At 36.9% G+C, this 15932-nt stretch overlaps 1 protein-coding gene across 1 annotated transcript in view; it reads right to left on the bottom strand.

Annotated features, from left to right (window-relative positions):
• Nucleotides 1–15932, bottom strand: part of LOC113063645 (netrin receptor UNC5D-like) — a 44221-nt gene that overhangs the window by 23651 nt on the left and 4638 nt on the right. Inside the window, exons 4-8 of the mRNA XM_026233984.1 lie at nucleotides 11742–11922; nucleotides 9475–9642; nucleotides 7198–7362; nucleotides 5736–5771; nucleotides 2042–2230 (exon numbers count right to left, since the gene is read on the bottom strand). Of these exons, the coding sequence (XP_026089769.1) occupies nucleotides 2042–2230; nucleotides 5736–5771; nucleotides 7198–7362; nucleotides 9475–9642; nucleotides 11742–11922 (739 nt within the window). The remainder of the gene's footprint in view (nucleotides 1–2041; nucleotides 2231–5735; nucleotides 5772–7197; nucleotides 7363–9474; nucleotides 9643–11741; nucleotides 11923–15932) is intronic.

Genomic DNA, 15932 nt, shown 5'->3' with positions numbered 1-15932 from the left:
AAATGAACTATCAAGACAAATGCAACAGCAATCTTTCGATTATTAAAAGCAGCTGTTACAGCAGTGAGAAGTGATCCCACTCGTTTCATTATGAGCTCTGCGGAGACTTTTGACAGATCACGAAAACAAATCACACTCACCCAGACACCCCTCAATCTGTTTTATTCATCAAAAAGCGACGGCTGAACGAAAGCACTTCCCTGAGCTGTGGCGAAAAGAGGTGTGAGAGGGACTCATTTTCTCTTTCTCAGATTGGACTGAGGCCCGGGAGGATAGACTGCGGCTCACACTTGAAACCTCTCCTTCGGCAGATCTGTTCCAAATCTAAACGTGCGAGAGTTGTCACGCAAGGCTAAAGGTTCCGATCTCCATGACAACAGTTGTCTTGCTTGATTCGAGTGTCTATCAAAGTCGCTCTCTGCTGTACGCGTATTGGCAGCGCTGTCAAAAACCTGTCGCCTAGGCAACAAGGTTATTGCAACGATATTTTAACAGTTTTGTGGAGTCGTAAATGCATCAGCGAATGAGTCGAGATTTCCATAGTGATCAGATCTCTAGGCAAATGTATTTAAAGTGAACTGCATCGACTAGCACATTTCAATTCATTATATCCGTTCATCCATCCATCCATCATTATTGCTTTTCAGCAAACCAGTAATGACTGCTAATGTTATGTCACCTAATTAATATTCATGAGTCAGACTGTTATGGTTTATAATGCATCTTCCCTCACTTTTTGGATCGTTTTCACACACTCTGCATCCATCCATACTTTTATCCATCCATCATTTCATTGACATTTATAAGCATTTGACGGGTACACTGTGGTATCTATCACCTCACTGTGTTTAGCTCCTCAATGAGCACTTTAAAACTTCCTGTCGAGACATCTGGTGATGTGTTTGTGTGTGTTGGTGTGTATGGCATTACGGTGGGGTTTAGTGGGCCGAGGAGAGTGATAGCACTGTGAACAGGCTCTATTACTGAACAGACAAGCAAGAGAGAACTAGTGCTCGGCTCTCTGCACCCCTCCATCAACATCAATCTCTTTTCCGGGGGGCGTCAGATGGGCCAAAAGAGAAGAGAAGAGAGACATGGAAAGTAAATCAACTAACACTCTCTAGCTCTGGTTAAGAGCAGAGAGGCAAAGAGACAAGAAACAGTGTAAAATAAAATAAAAAATTTAGCCAGGTAAATGGGAAGCAAAGGGCTCTTAAAAAACGTATAATTTTTCTAAATTACATTACTCTTGAAAAATGAATTAAAATACTCCTTTAGAAAAATGGTCAGTGAAAAGGAGTACTTATTCCTCAGAAAATGTTGATTATCAACCGTATGAGATCCATTAACTAAGTTCTAACTATGTGCCAACTTCATATTAATTTTAGATTTCTTAGAAAATGTTATAATTTTAAATTATATAGTTTTTATACTTTTATAATAGTTTAAAACTCTGATTTATGTGAGCAATCTAAAATAAATAGACAACAACAGCACACATAAAAAAATTAATCTAGATCATGGTAACCAAACCAAACCTTAATGTGTAGCACTTATAAAACTATAAATTATCATGGAACTGAAACTTGCATTTGTCTCTGTAGTTCATAATTGGAGGCAATTGGAGATCCAAATGAACTATTAAGTCAAATGCACCAACAATCTTTCGATTATTAGCCCAGCTGCGTGAAATATAAAATGAAAACAGGACATAAATAGAACCAGATCAGATCAACAAGATCACCTTACAAGCAAAAAATGTGTAAAAAGAAAATCGTATCACCTTGTGTTTTAAGCATAAATCTAAAAATATATATATTGTGAGGCTTAAAACAATAAACAAACTGCTAATTGGGTAAGAAAAAGAAACTTAATTCAAAACATCTATAACATTTGAGTGGAGTTTGCAGGTTAAACAATTCAAGCTGCATTACCTGTAGCAAACTGTGGGGAGTTTTTTCACAGTTCTGCCTTGCATGCACTGTAATTATGGTGCGAGTCATACATGCACTTGGATCAATTTGATGTTGTTTTGACTCACCTTGCCTGGCACTTTTGAAGCTGAAGGACTGAAATCCTCCGGTCAGCGCAGACGAGTCGATGACATCAACGCCATACTCGCTCTGGTTCCGCCGGTACAGCGTTAAAGCGATGACCAGCACGATGACAGTTACAACACCCGCAGCCAGGCCAGAGTAGAGCGCTACATCATTACTGCTGTCCATATCAGCTAGAAAAAAAGAAAAAGATTTTGAAGAGAAATACACAATGACTAGGCAATGACTGTAGTTCCTTGAAAATGATTATATAAAGGTATTTGCTTATTTGCTCAAATTGCCATCAAATAGCTCAGGGATTTCATTTTGATGTATACAGATACAACACAGCCACAAATAAATGACATAACCATAAAACACCTTCATCACAAAAGTCTCGCTTTCTCTCTTAGTCTCTCTAATGCTCTCACTTTCTCAGACACCTCCAGAACTAATGAAAGTTCTCTAGCGATGGGCGATTACAATCAGCCCTGAACCGCACACCTGACTCTCAACACGAATACACGCAGGGAATCTGGCAAAGCAAAAACTGCGAACCTACTGCAGGGAATTCGTGACAACGCAGCTCATTATATTATCTCATCTGTAGTGATTAGGCCCTATCCGCCGACTCCTTCATGCAAACAATTCAACCAGGACACTCTGAACAACAGAAAGAACAAAGAAAAGCTAGCATTTTGTTTCTGAGCATTCAAAAGCCTCTAGAAGGGTAGGGAACATCAGACAAAGCCTGCGGCTATGAAAACACTAGCCAGAAACATGTGGAGCTGCACTAACAGCAAACAGAGCAGGTTAATTGGGAGCTCTGGAAAAGTTTGGCAGGCTAATGAATCTCATTTGCACTCGTGTTTAGGTATTTGCTCAATTCGCTGCCTTTTCTTTTTGTTTTCCTTCTCCTTTGCTTTGTAATCCCCTTGTTCCCTTTCTCTTGAACTCCCCTTCTCTGTGACTTCAGATTGGAGTTCAGAACAGGAAAAAAAATAAAAATAATAAAATATAAAAACAGAACAGAACATGTTCCCTGTGTGTCTGTGTGTGTGTGTATCTTTTCTTTTTATGTTTTGAAACAAGAAGTGTGGGCTTCTTGTGGGCAGACGGGCTTTAAAAAATTTAATAAAAAATAATACTTGCTGAAATTATTCTGCAAGAATGCATTAAATTGTTCAAAAAGTGAAAGTAAAGACTTTTACATTGATATATATATAAATAAAATGCTGATCTTTTGAAGAATGCTAAAAACATGCATCATCGATCTCCCAAAGATATTAAGCAGCACAGTTTTTCAGTTGTAAAGATATTTCATATTATTCCTGTTTTTGCTGTGTTTCATTAAATAAATGCATGAAAAGCATGAAAACCTGACAAAAAAATGAATAGCAATTTATAATCTCACAATTATGATTTTTTTTTCTCACAATTCTCAGAAAAAAAGAAGAAAAAATGTAATTGTAAGATATAAACTAAGAGAATAACAACCAGCATTGTGATACAAAAATTTGCAGTTCGTTTTTTGTGTTTTGCTCAGGGATGGAAAAATACAAACAAGTTTAAACAAACAAAAAGAGGTCAGAATTCTGAGAAAAAAAGTCATGATTGTGAGATGTAAACTCAAAATCATGAGAAAAATGTTAGAATTAATGAGTTTATATCTCACAAGCACGATTTTTTCTTCTTCTCAGAAGTGCAAGAAAAAAATTGTGTGATTAAAAAGTGTAATTTCTTATTTATAATATATATATATATATATATATATATATATATATATATATATATATATATATATATATATATATATATATATATACACACACACACACATTTTTTTAATCCATGGCAGAAACAGATTTCCATAAATAAGAAACTTCTTTCAAAAACATTTACAGGTAATAAATCGTACTGACCCCAAACATTTGAATAAAAAAACAACTAGTAAAAGGTTACGTTTACTATGTTTGACTATGTTACAATCATGATGGGGACACTGACATTCAAAGACATTTAAGCTTTGCGGTGCATCATTGTCAGGTTAATGTGGCATTGTTTCAGTCACTGAGTCAGCACTCTGAAAGCTGTCTTTAAAATGTCATCAACTTAATTGGTTTTCCAGGTTGTTTCAAATGGCGTCCTGGTTGATAATGATTCAATGTCAGTGTGCAAATACGCTTATGTAAAGGTTGCAATAAGGTTGTTTGTTGAGCGTGACTCAGAATGATGATAACAGTAAAAGGGGTTAATTATACAGACACGGTGTACAGAGCGATCATATGAAGATGGATGATTGTGATGCAATGTGGCATTATTACATCATGCTTCACATGCCTTTGAGCATATTCAAAAGCAGTGTTGGGTATAGTTACTTTGGAAAGTAGTTAGTTAGGTTACAACGTTACCATCAATTAAAAGTAATCAGTTATGATACAGCGTTACCTATTCATAAAAGTAACGCGTTAGAGTACTCATGCGTTACCAAAAATTAAAAGCCGTTTGCAGCGGCTCACACATGACAGACACAGCCCCCGGCCCCTTTAAATGCACCTAGAAGTCGTGACTCCCGACAATGAATAACGTCAGTCATCCGACTAAATTAACACTGCAGGATAACAATAACAGGAAAGACAGTCAGCAATCGGCTATTCCACATGGCGTTTTATTTATTTATTATCACAGAACATATTATTAATCAAAATTCGCACCCAGCCCGGGTAGCCTAGGCTACTGTATATTATGAGCACCACAAGATAACTCCTGATTTTTCTTTAACTTTAAATAATGCAGTTATCAAAGTACAAGTATGCTTACTTGTAAACACAACCTTAAACAGGCTTGCAGATTTAAATCCATTTAAAAATGATGAACAACCAGCCAGCCAATGATCTAACAGAAATTAACAGCTGCCTGTCAAACAAAAATGATAACAAACCGAATTAAATCCTTCACTGTCACACAGGCAAATGACAAATCGCTTAATAGCCGAACTAATTATTATTAAAGTGTCACTCACAGTCACAAACCTAAATTCGCTGTAACACATTCCTCTTACATTTACTCTTCAAAGTAGTGATTAAAACGTAGCGTTAAATTTGAGGTAGAATTTTTGGCGGTCGACAGAAGCTTTTCACCAAAGCAGAGTGTGCTTTTTACCGTTATGTTCTTTTCTTTTTCGTTGACAAATTGAAAATAATGTGCGTACTTCCATAAACCAAACGCTGTCCTCTCTGCTATCTTGCCGGGAGTTCGAAAAACAAAACAAAAAACCCACACACACAGGTTCAGTCGCAGGGCACAGACGCATCACAGCCATTGACTCTACGATCACAGAGCTTCGGCTCCGCTGATACATCCGCAGGTGGCACAGTAGACCTAGGACTACTGTCTGACAAAAAGCAGGCTGCAGTCGGGATTTTCCTTTCCTTAAAATAACGGATTACTTTTTTTAAAAAAAATAACGAAGTTACTGATTACTTACGCACGAAACTAACGCGTTAAGTTACAAATTTCAGGAAAAAAGTAATTAGAGTACTCTAACGCGTTACTTTGTAACGCGTTACCCACAACACTGTTCAAAAGTAATGCAATGCAATGCACGTAAATTAATTTATGAAACTGAAGTAAAAAAAAAAAAAGTCAAAGCAAAAAATAAAAGAAACACAGATGAAAGGTGAAGCGGTGGTGACTCACCTTGTGGAACCTTCACATCATGGAGCAGCTTCCTGTCTGCAGAAAGACACATATAACATGCTGTGAGATGCACAATGCTGCAATTTTCAGATGCTCATGCACAAACAGCGCTCTAAGGCATATTTGGAAGTTGCGATAATCTCTTGAACATATAAAAAAAGCCCATTTGGTGTGACGATGCACGAGCTGATCAAAGCTGCACCATTGCAGAAAGCGAGAAGAAACCCTAGAAATTCCATGCTTTTTAAAAAAAAACTAATTTTGAGAATTATGTAGGAGGTGAGTAAAAGACGGCACTGAATCAAGCTGTCTAAACACAGATCTACATATGTATGATGGTCAGTGACAGGCATATAATCTGGAACCCCTGTCAAATCTTTTACAAAAAATTACCACTCTCATACAGAAAGAATGTTACGGATGCATTAGTGTGTGTGGTTGTGTGTGTCCGCATTAGGTGTAGGAAATTGGTCTCTGATAGGGATGTCTATCACCGCTGGGCTTTAGACTCATCTGCAGAGGATGGCGAAGTGAACACCCTTCCCCCTTAGGGGACGGAGGCAGGAAAGATTGATTAAAGAACTGTCAGGATGATGAGCGAGGAGGATTAAAACAGAAGATTTCTGCCTCTCCCAAGGAATTACAAAACGGCCTGTCAAGTGCTGCTCGTCTGAGGGCCTGACTGACTGGTTTCATTCAGGCGCTGACAGCCTTCCACAGAGCTCTTGTCTCCACTGATCTAAACAAAAGTAAGATCTTTTTTTTTTTGCCCTGCATCTGTGTTGAACTGAGGAAGTATAATGAGCTATATAACAGAAAATCAGGAGCATATTGAGCCTCTTTATTCATTTTACAACCACACACAGCGTCATGTAAAGTTGAAAGAATTACACCATCCGTAAGTGTTTTCACTGAAACTTTAAGTCGATTTTTTATCATTTTAATATGTTTAGCCTGGTGCTAATGACATTGATGACAATGATGGTGCATGCTTTATACTATATTAATATAGTATAGTATACAATTCTTTAATTTATTATTTACATTTATAAACATATTTTTAATTTAAATATATGCAATATTGATCACATAAATTGAAAAACTACATTTAAAATAAATAAAAATAATACATATGCAACATTTGTTTTTATAATAATACACATTGCTAAAAATTTCTTTAGCCGATATTTAAAGAAAAATATTTTAGTCTGTGAGTTTTTAAACCTTCACACCTCAAGTAAAATTGCAAAGGTTTTTTTTTTTTCTTTTTTTTTTCTTAAATTCAAACCAGAATTACAACTCTCAATCCAATCCATTATAAATAACCCAATTCAGCATTAAAAACGCATTCTCAATTCAGTTCTGATTGGCATAAACTCTGGTGATGATAGCAGTGATGGCAAAGATGGAGATGATAGTGATGATGATGACATCAGTTATACAGTGGGTGAATATTACCCACCTTGAATACAAAGGTCTCCGGTGCAGTTGTCCATATCCAGGGCGGCTCCATCACAAAGTCTGCCTCCGTGCTTTGGCTCCGGGTCTGTACACTCTCTAGTGCGCTGCCTCTCACATTCAGAACTACACACAGACCACATAGTCCACTCAGCCCAGCCACCATCCACTGTCACACACAAAGACACACATTTTCATTAGAGCGCGTAAAAAGTTTCAAATGGAGAGTTTGCAACTAAAAAACGCTCTCTCAGAATGGTCACTCACTTCTGTGGGTGGTGTTGCTATAATTCCAGGACTCTACCTCTCAAGGTTTATCTCTGACAAGAGCCGAAGACAATTTACTTTTGTCTTGTTCCATCAGGCTTTCCCCTTTACCCTAACGATTCCATGGGCTGCTTGTGTTTCCTGTGTGGCTAATCTAAATGCAAATGCCGTGTTTGTGTGTCTCTGCTGAGTGGGGTACTGGGATTGAGTTGGGCTGGAGAGCAAGATTACGTTTTTTTTTCCGTCATGCCCTCCTCAGATAACTTTCCCCCCAACATGACTAGTGGTTCCCATGTGATTGGTGCTTCCAATGAAACCATAAATTTAGCCAGCGTAAGAGTACCCAAGTTTTATTTTGTTATGCTTCTCTTTTGCACTCCATCAGGTTTCTCGTTCTGCTCCTCAGTCTTTCTCTTTTCATCTGTCTGTCTTGATTCCCTAAACCTATGGAATTTCGTTATCCCGATTTTCTCTTACTGTCAAATCTCTGTCACATGAATATGTTTTTTTTTCAGTTGTCTGTCATTCTGAATTGTTTTTATCCCCATTTATCTGTCTTGCTCCATCTCTTTTGTTCGCTACGAGGAGCTTTGTATCACGCTTTAGACAGTAAACAGGAAATCTGTGAAAATGACTGTCACATTAACAGAACGCAGCCACATATCAACTGTAAAACTCAAGAGGCTTATGCCACTGAGGTCAATTCAAATGCTGCACATACTTTAATGTTCCTGCTTTATATGAATGCTCTCATTAGCCATCAATTTGTTCAGAAAGCATGTTTAATTAACAAGGCATAGCAGTGAAACATATTCACGCTGCCTGACTGACAAGCACTGAACTGTTGAATCTGCTGTCAAAATTCACAAGAGCATCCAGATACATTTCCAGGAGAGCTTCTGTAACAACATTATATATATTATATGTTATATGTTGTGGTAAGAATTAATATAGAACTTTTTAAAGGTATAGATGAAAGGTAAGGACTTTTATTTTATTTTATTTTATTTTTATTTTTATTAGAAAAAGTACAAATATTCAGTTTTTAAAATCCTGTTCAAAAGTTTAGGGCCAGCAAGATTGATTCATTTTTTATTTTTATTTTTAAGAAATGTATACTTTCATACAGCAAGGATGCATTTAATTTAACAAAAGTAACAATAGAGACATTTAATGTTAATAAGCAATATTACAAAAGGTTTCGATAATCAAATAATGCTGTTCTACTGAACTTTCTATTCATTATACATAATGATGTGACTTGAATATCAGCACATTAGAATGATTTCTGAATGATTTGACACTGAAGACTGGAGTAATAGCTGCTGAATATTCGAGCTTTGCCATCACATGAATACATTACATGTTAAAATATAACAGTTACGTAAACTTGTAGCATTTTACAATATTAGTATTTTTGATCTTGATGAACATAAGAGACTATCAAAAAAACAATATATATATATATATATATATATATATATATATATACAAAGTAACGCGTTAGAGTACTCTAATTACTTTTTTCCTGAAATTTGTAACTTAACGCGTTAGTTTCGTGCGTAAGTAATCAGTAACTTCGTTATTTTTTTAAAAAAAGTAATCCGTTATTTTAAGGAAAGGAAAATCCCGACTGCAGCTTGCTTTTTGTCAGACAGTAGTCCTAGGTCTATTGTGCCACCTGCGGATGTATCAGCGGAGCCGAAGCTCTGTGATCGTAAAGTCAATGGCTGTGATGCGTCTGTGCCCTGTGCCTGAACCTGTGTGTGTGTTTTTTTTTTGTTTTTTTTTTGAACTCCCGGCAAGATAGCAGAGAGGATTATTATTATTATTATTATTATATTAAAAAAATACATATACTCAAACATAAGACTAATAATATGATTCACAAATCAGACTAGATTAACTGAGGATGACAGATCTGTTTCTGAGATGCCCAGGTCTTCATCTCTCATCATATTCAGTTCAGACTGCAAGCTGACAGCTCACAGGCTAACTGTTCTGTGTCTCTAACCTGGACACGGAGACGTGCAGGTGCTCTTCTGAACGGACATTCCTTCACAGAAAGCCCCTCCATTAAGTGGAGCAGGGTTAGTGCAGGTCCGTGTGCGCTTCTGAACTCCTCTACCACAGCGGACGTTACACTCTGACCAGTTGGTCCAGGATGACCACCCTCCATTCACTGAAACCGAGAGAGAGACAAAGAGTGGATTAACATTGGCCTCATTCCGTACTGCATTCTTTGAAATGAGTTTTAAAAATGCAATACTGTACAGCCCTTTGGAATAGAGAGTTTCACTTCCCATACAACTATATAAAGCAGGCTCTGGAACCAAAAAAGGATTACTGCAAGAGGACTTCAGCATCTTTAAATGAAATAAATAGACATAATATCAATCTCGCTCATACTAGTTATTACATTAGATACTATTCCATATTGCCCAGGACTACATAAACCTGTCTCGTACACACACTTACAGCCACGCTGGAGACTTAATGAGAAAAGCAAATGACTAAGATAGATTCTCATAAATTATTACATGAAGCGGACAAATGAAGGACAGATACATTTGAAAGTAACCAGTAGTGGCAGTTTCATTATAATAAAAGGGTTTTGTTTTGAACTACTCCTAAAACGTATCATTTTCTGTTTATTAATTTCGCAAATTTTGCACTATTGGGGGTACAATGCTGCCTCTAAAAATTATATGAATGCCAAATATAACACTTGCTAATTTCCCTTCTCTTAACCAGTGCTTTTTAAATTGTAGATGCTACGCTAGCTGTTTACATTAGCTACTAAACGTTAATTGCGGATCAGTCAGCTAGTGCTCAGTCGGGCTCCGTCTGCTTCTGACAGCGGATGTCAAAGCTTTTCAGTGCGTTTAATCAAGCCTCTGAAACGGCAGGCTTTAGCCTTCATCTGTGACTGATGAGAGAGTGCGCCATATTACCTTACTATCAAAATATTGAGGATAAAACACTAGGAGACCATGTCAATTAGGCTAATGGAGCCTGAACCGTGGCAATGCTGGCCACACAGGGAGCGCTAGAATCATTAACTCATTATGTGTGTCGACAAAAACAGAAGTCAAACCGGGGGTCTAAGTGATGGCCTCACGCAGACACAGGTCTGGAGAAATGATGAAACGGTGTATTTCTACATTACATCTCGCTTGATGAAAAACGTGTGTGCTGTGTCATGGGTCGTGGCGGGATGGTGATTTATTGGTGATCATTTTTTGTAAACTGTTAGAGCGAAGGTCGTTGTAGGTGACTAAATGGATGGGCAGCACAATTCTGCAGTTAGTCAAACTTTCACAAATTGTGATCTGCAGTAACTCTTGTGAGATCAAGATGTTTGTATGCAACTTTTCTGGCTCTTGGATGAGAAAAAGATTGTTTCCTTCCCTAGCATTTAAGGAATCTGAAGCTCTCATACCCCATTCATACTTTTGCTTATTCAAACATCCAGCATCACTGAGATTTTACACTGTTTGTGTCACTCCGCATGTGTTTTTCCCGACAGACTGTTAGTCTGAGCATGAGGGATATTTTTCCAGTCACTCTTTTTAGAGTTTAAATCATTACATGTGTAGATGGTTACAAGTCTTAAAGAGTGATTCAGTAATTCATTCATTTAACTGAATCTTTCAAAAATGCTGATTCATTCAGGGACAATACAACTGACTGTCTATGTGAGTGAGTGTTTCATTTGAGCGAATGTTTCGAGGACTCAAGTATAAAGACAGCTTATTGTTTTTTTCCCCCTGAATTAACCAGTGTTTTTAAACAAATCAGTTGTGAATGATTTAATGAAAGTCACTTGCTTTGTTTCTGAATGACTCACTGTTTTAGATTACACTGTGACGTAGGTGGTAATACAGTAAGTCTATTAGACAGTCTGAGTCAATGATTCATTCAATTAAATGATTCATTTAAAACACTGATTCATACTGAGTTTTTATAAATGAGTAATTGAATGATTAATCAGTGTTTTTAAAACTAATTGTTTTAGTACAGTAAATTTTAGACAGTTGCTTGTTGTGTTCCTGAATAAATCAGTGTTTCTGAACAAAATGGTTATGAATGATTTCGTGACTCATCCATATAGTCATTTATTTTGTTTTTTAATGAATCAATGTTTTTGAACAAATCAGTTGTGGATTATTCATGTAAACTGCAGAGCTAAAAAAAAAAAAACCTTTTACAGTAAAATCTACTAAATAGCAACCAAAAGAATAATTTAATGATAATGATAGTCAAAGCGTGTTTCCATACCAAACACTATGACTGTTGCTGTGGCACTGCGTCTCCTAGCAACAATGTTGCTGGCCAGGCAGGTGTAGTTTCCAGAGTCAGACAGCCTTGCTTCATTGATGATCAAGTTGTGGTCAGCTCGAGTGTCGATATTCATGTCTTCAATAGTACTCACCAGCTCTTCATTCTTCAGCCACTCAACCTGGAAAAAAAAGAGGCAGGTCTGACAGCTTAAAACCAGCCTTTGTGAGTAAATCCCAAAGTTTTAATGAAAGTTTACCATTAATTCAACCAGCAGGCAGCAATGCAACTGCAAGATCACAAGTAAAAATCAGCCCCCTCTCCTGGAACCAATCTACAATTTTCATGAGGAATAATGTAGAGGTTGAGTTCATTTTTTTTTGCCAAGCTTTTCTCGACTTCACAAACCAACACTTCCTGACAGCCTATTTGAGGCAAACAACGCCCCCACACCAGCTCAGCCAATTAAATCCAAGATACACTGTCAAATAAGACACAAGCTGTATCAATGCAACAGCAAGCACTTCACAATGACCTCTGTGTGACCTATCACAGACGGATAAATAGCACTAAAAGCATGTGATGCAGTAGACGCTTGCTTTCTCAGGTCCTCTGCATAGTTGCGTTCAAACACGTCACTTTCATTGGGTCACAGGTCACAGCTCATCCTCACACATCATGCCAGTTTAGTGTTATTTATTCAGCTCTGATATTTGACGCTATCTGATTCATTAGGATTTACAAAGGTAGCAATGGTGTGACGACACGGCCTCCTCGCACGGCTGGTTGTGCAAATTGCAATCGTTTTCCAACAGCCGCTAGTTCTAAGTCGGTCCAGAGGGGCGGCAGTCGTCAGGACACGGGGACGCAGGGTTGATTTATGTCACTGCACGTTTGCAGATTAAAAACACAGCACACCCCTTGGGAATCTCTGTTTATGTGTAAAGTTTTCGCCCTCTGCGCTTGAACACCACAGTAGCAAACACGCACGTGTGGCGAGTAAAATTGCTCAACTCCCTCTCTAAGGCCTTAAAGAATAATGAAGGGAGGAAAATCAATATATCAGCCATCAGATTGTCATGTGTGAGAGATTTCTCTCTCTCTTTCTCATCTTCGTGATGGCCGGAGAGAACTCTTTCATCATATGCTTTTAATTTCACTCTTTTCTCTGTTCCAGTCCAGAGCTCCCAGAACGCCAGTGACTGCATCGGTCCTCTCTTTCTCTCACTCTCTCCTCCTCTCCTTTCTTTCCCTCCCTTCTGTGTTTATGGTTGGACCTCAAAAGCTAATCCAGTCATGTTGCTCCTTTGACTCCATAATGCCTTTTCACTCTAGCTGAAAAAAGTATATATATGTTTGGGGTGGGTAAAATTATTTTTTGAAAGTCTATTATGATTACAAGGCTAAATTTATTTGATCTAAAATACTATATTTATATATATAAAAATCAGAGACAATTTATAAGAGACATGCCACTTTGCCACTTTTGGTGGTTGTATGCACATGTCCCGCCCCTCCCGCTGGAAAGCCAATCATCTGCTTTTAACTTGTCAAGCCCGGAAACATTTAAGCCTATCGTCTGGTTCCACAGACGTATGCGCACAGTTGAGGAACCCTTGCGCATGCATAGTAAAAGTATAACCTGTGGGGAAAAGCACGTTTTAAACCTTATTTTGGCAAAGTCATCAAACTTTTTCAGCGATTTTTATTATATTTTATTGCTGTTTCTATACATGCAGTTTTTATGTCCCGGTGACCAGTGAAAGTGCAGTTCTGACTCTCTGCCCATTCATTTAGGTAGGAGCCTGGTCTTGTTAGTCTAAAATAGCTGCCCGGGGGCATTGCCAAGATGGCGGCGAGTGGCACGCCATTTATATAATTCAATATATATTTTTTTTTTAAATCAATGAAAAATTAAAAAAATCAGAAAGTATAAAAATAAAATGATGCTGTTTATTAAGATTTGTATATCCCTTTAATTGGTGAACTGACAAATTAGAATGATGTCTTTGTTTCCAATATGAATGCATCTTCAATAGTGAGGGGGAAAAACTGTTTGTGGACAATGAAACAGGTGAAAAAAAAAAGTAATTTTCAAATTAGGCTAAAAAAATAAAGTTCTTGAAGAACCTCAAAACAAGCCAAAGACTGAAGGACATCAAGGCCATATATAAATTGAAGTGACAACATGGAATGGGGCTTTTCTACAATAATTTATTGGTTTATTGAGTAGTAATATAAAATGTACACACTTTTTTTCTCTTGAGTCTCATGTGCATTTAACCCTGTGTTAACTGATCAAAGGCACCAAAAAGAGCCTGTATTTTAAACCAAACACCCTCTCAAAAGGATCTGTATCATTTGTTATCTAAATGCTTTCTTTTTCATTCTAATGATTTCCCTATCAGAGACCTAATCTAAAGCTTTTCCTCTATCAGTGCCTCCATCTCCCTTATAAGACTCTGTTGGGGAGAAATTCAATCTCATTCTGTGCAAGCGTGTGTGTGTGTGTGTTTTGTATTCAAATCGCAGGCTGTTTCTGGGTCTGCTCTGGACCTCTGGAGGGGGGACGTTGGGTTGTTGGGAGATGGAGAGATGAGAGAGAAGATTAATATTGAGGGACAGATTCAAATGGGTGTGATAAGCCTCCGGACAGGGAACAGAGGAAATGAATTTGCTTAATTAGCACATTTGTTTCTAATTAAAGCCCCATGAACATGGATCGCCACGCCCACCAACTAAGACCCTCAAAGGACAATACAGATAACCCCTTATGTCACACAAACTGAACCCCTTTCCAAACCTCCTTTGAAGGCACAGACCACCATTACACCGGTTATACAGGCCTGCGGGAGTTTCCAAGGACACTACAGCTTTGAGAGCCCACAGGACATCGGGATTGTCTGGGGAACCGAAAGATAAAATCTGAGAGCACATCTAAAGATGGAGGTTAATATTTTGAGAACTTCATAGAAACAGAAAAAAAGCTGAAATAAAGTTCTGTTCAAGCTGAACACTTTTCAACTAAAACACTTCACCAGTGTTTTAATGAACTCACTAAATGCATCCTATATACTTTATAGGTGGTGCTTCTTATATGGCCACACTTGACATTGTGTACTTTTAGAAAATAAACTCTCTTCCAGATGATATTTCACACTCTTATTAGTTTAATAAGTCTGACAATATCCAAGAGTGAATATAGATGCATTACTGGAAAATAATGTCAATTTAACTATATGCGTTTATTAAAATCACATATATCATATTTTATCTCAAGCTCTTCATCTACACTGTTGTCTCCTTGGTAACCAATCATTTTGCAAAAAAAAAAAAAAAAAAAGAAAAAGAAAAAAAAATCCTAACAATAAATATGGTTGAAAAATGTAATAAATGGTTATACAATGATTTATGATTATATCTCTTTTTGATCATAATTTAAAAAAAAATATATATATTTCATATTTTTATTATAGATTTTCATATTTTACAATGATTGTTCACTCAAAAATTATTTTTTTTTGCAAATGACGAATCATTTAGTCACCCTCATGTTGACTATTTATTTTGTATGACATTATTGTTTTATGTGAAACACAAAAGAAGAAAATGAAAAAGGGTTTTTTTAAGGTTTTTTTATTATTATTATTGCACTGAATGTCAAAAGGATTTTTTTGGACCCCATTTCCTTTTATTATGTGGTCAAAGTTGAAACATTGTTCACAATATCTTTTTTATGTTCCACAGAAGAAATAGTCATACATATTCCGAACGAAATGGTGGCAAATTTAATGATGACACTTCTTTTTTCAGGTTAAGTTTTTTAAGTGTGGTACAAGTGTACTACATCTACACACAAAACATTTGAAAAGCACTCAAATAAATCATGGGTGTAAAGGCTTGGTGAAATATTTTCATGCCAAAACAGTTGACCCAAAACGGATTTTAGACATTAACAACTAAAAAGCAACTAAAATGATAACCCATTTTGACTAAAATGTACTAACATTCATGAACATGATGATATTGACTACATTTTTGTCAAGAAAAAACTTCAAGACAAATTTTTATAAGTGTAAGTTAAAGTGCAATAATAATAGCCTATCTGTGTAACTGTTAAATCCTGTGTATCAAGTTGATTGGCCTGTATGCAATGCCATGCATTTAAAACAGTGCGCATGCGTGTGTCTG

Source organism: Carassius auratus, chromosome 46 (assembly GCF_003368295.1).
Source record: "Carassius auratus strain Wakin chromosome 46, ASM336829v1, whole genome shotgun sequence".
Lineage (NCBI taxonomy): Eukaryota > Metazoa > Chordata > Actinopteri > Cypriniformes > Cyprinidae > Carassius > Carassius auratus.
Note: the sequence above shows the minus strand (reverse complement) of the source record. Positions and strands in the feature narration are given on the sequence as shown.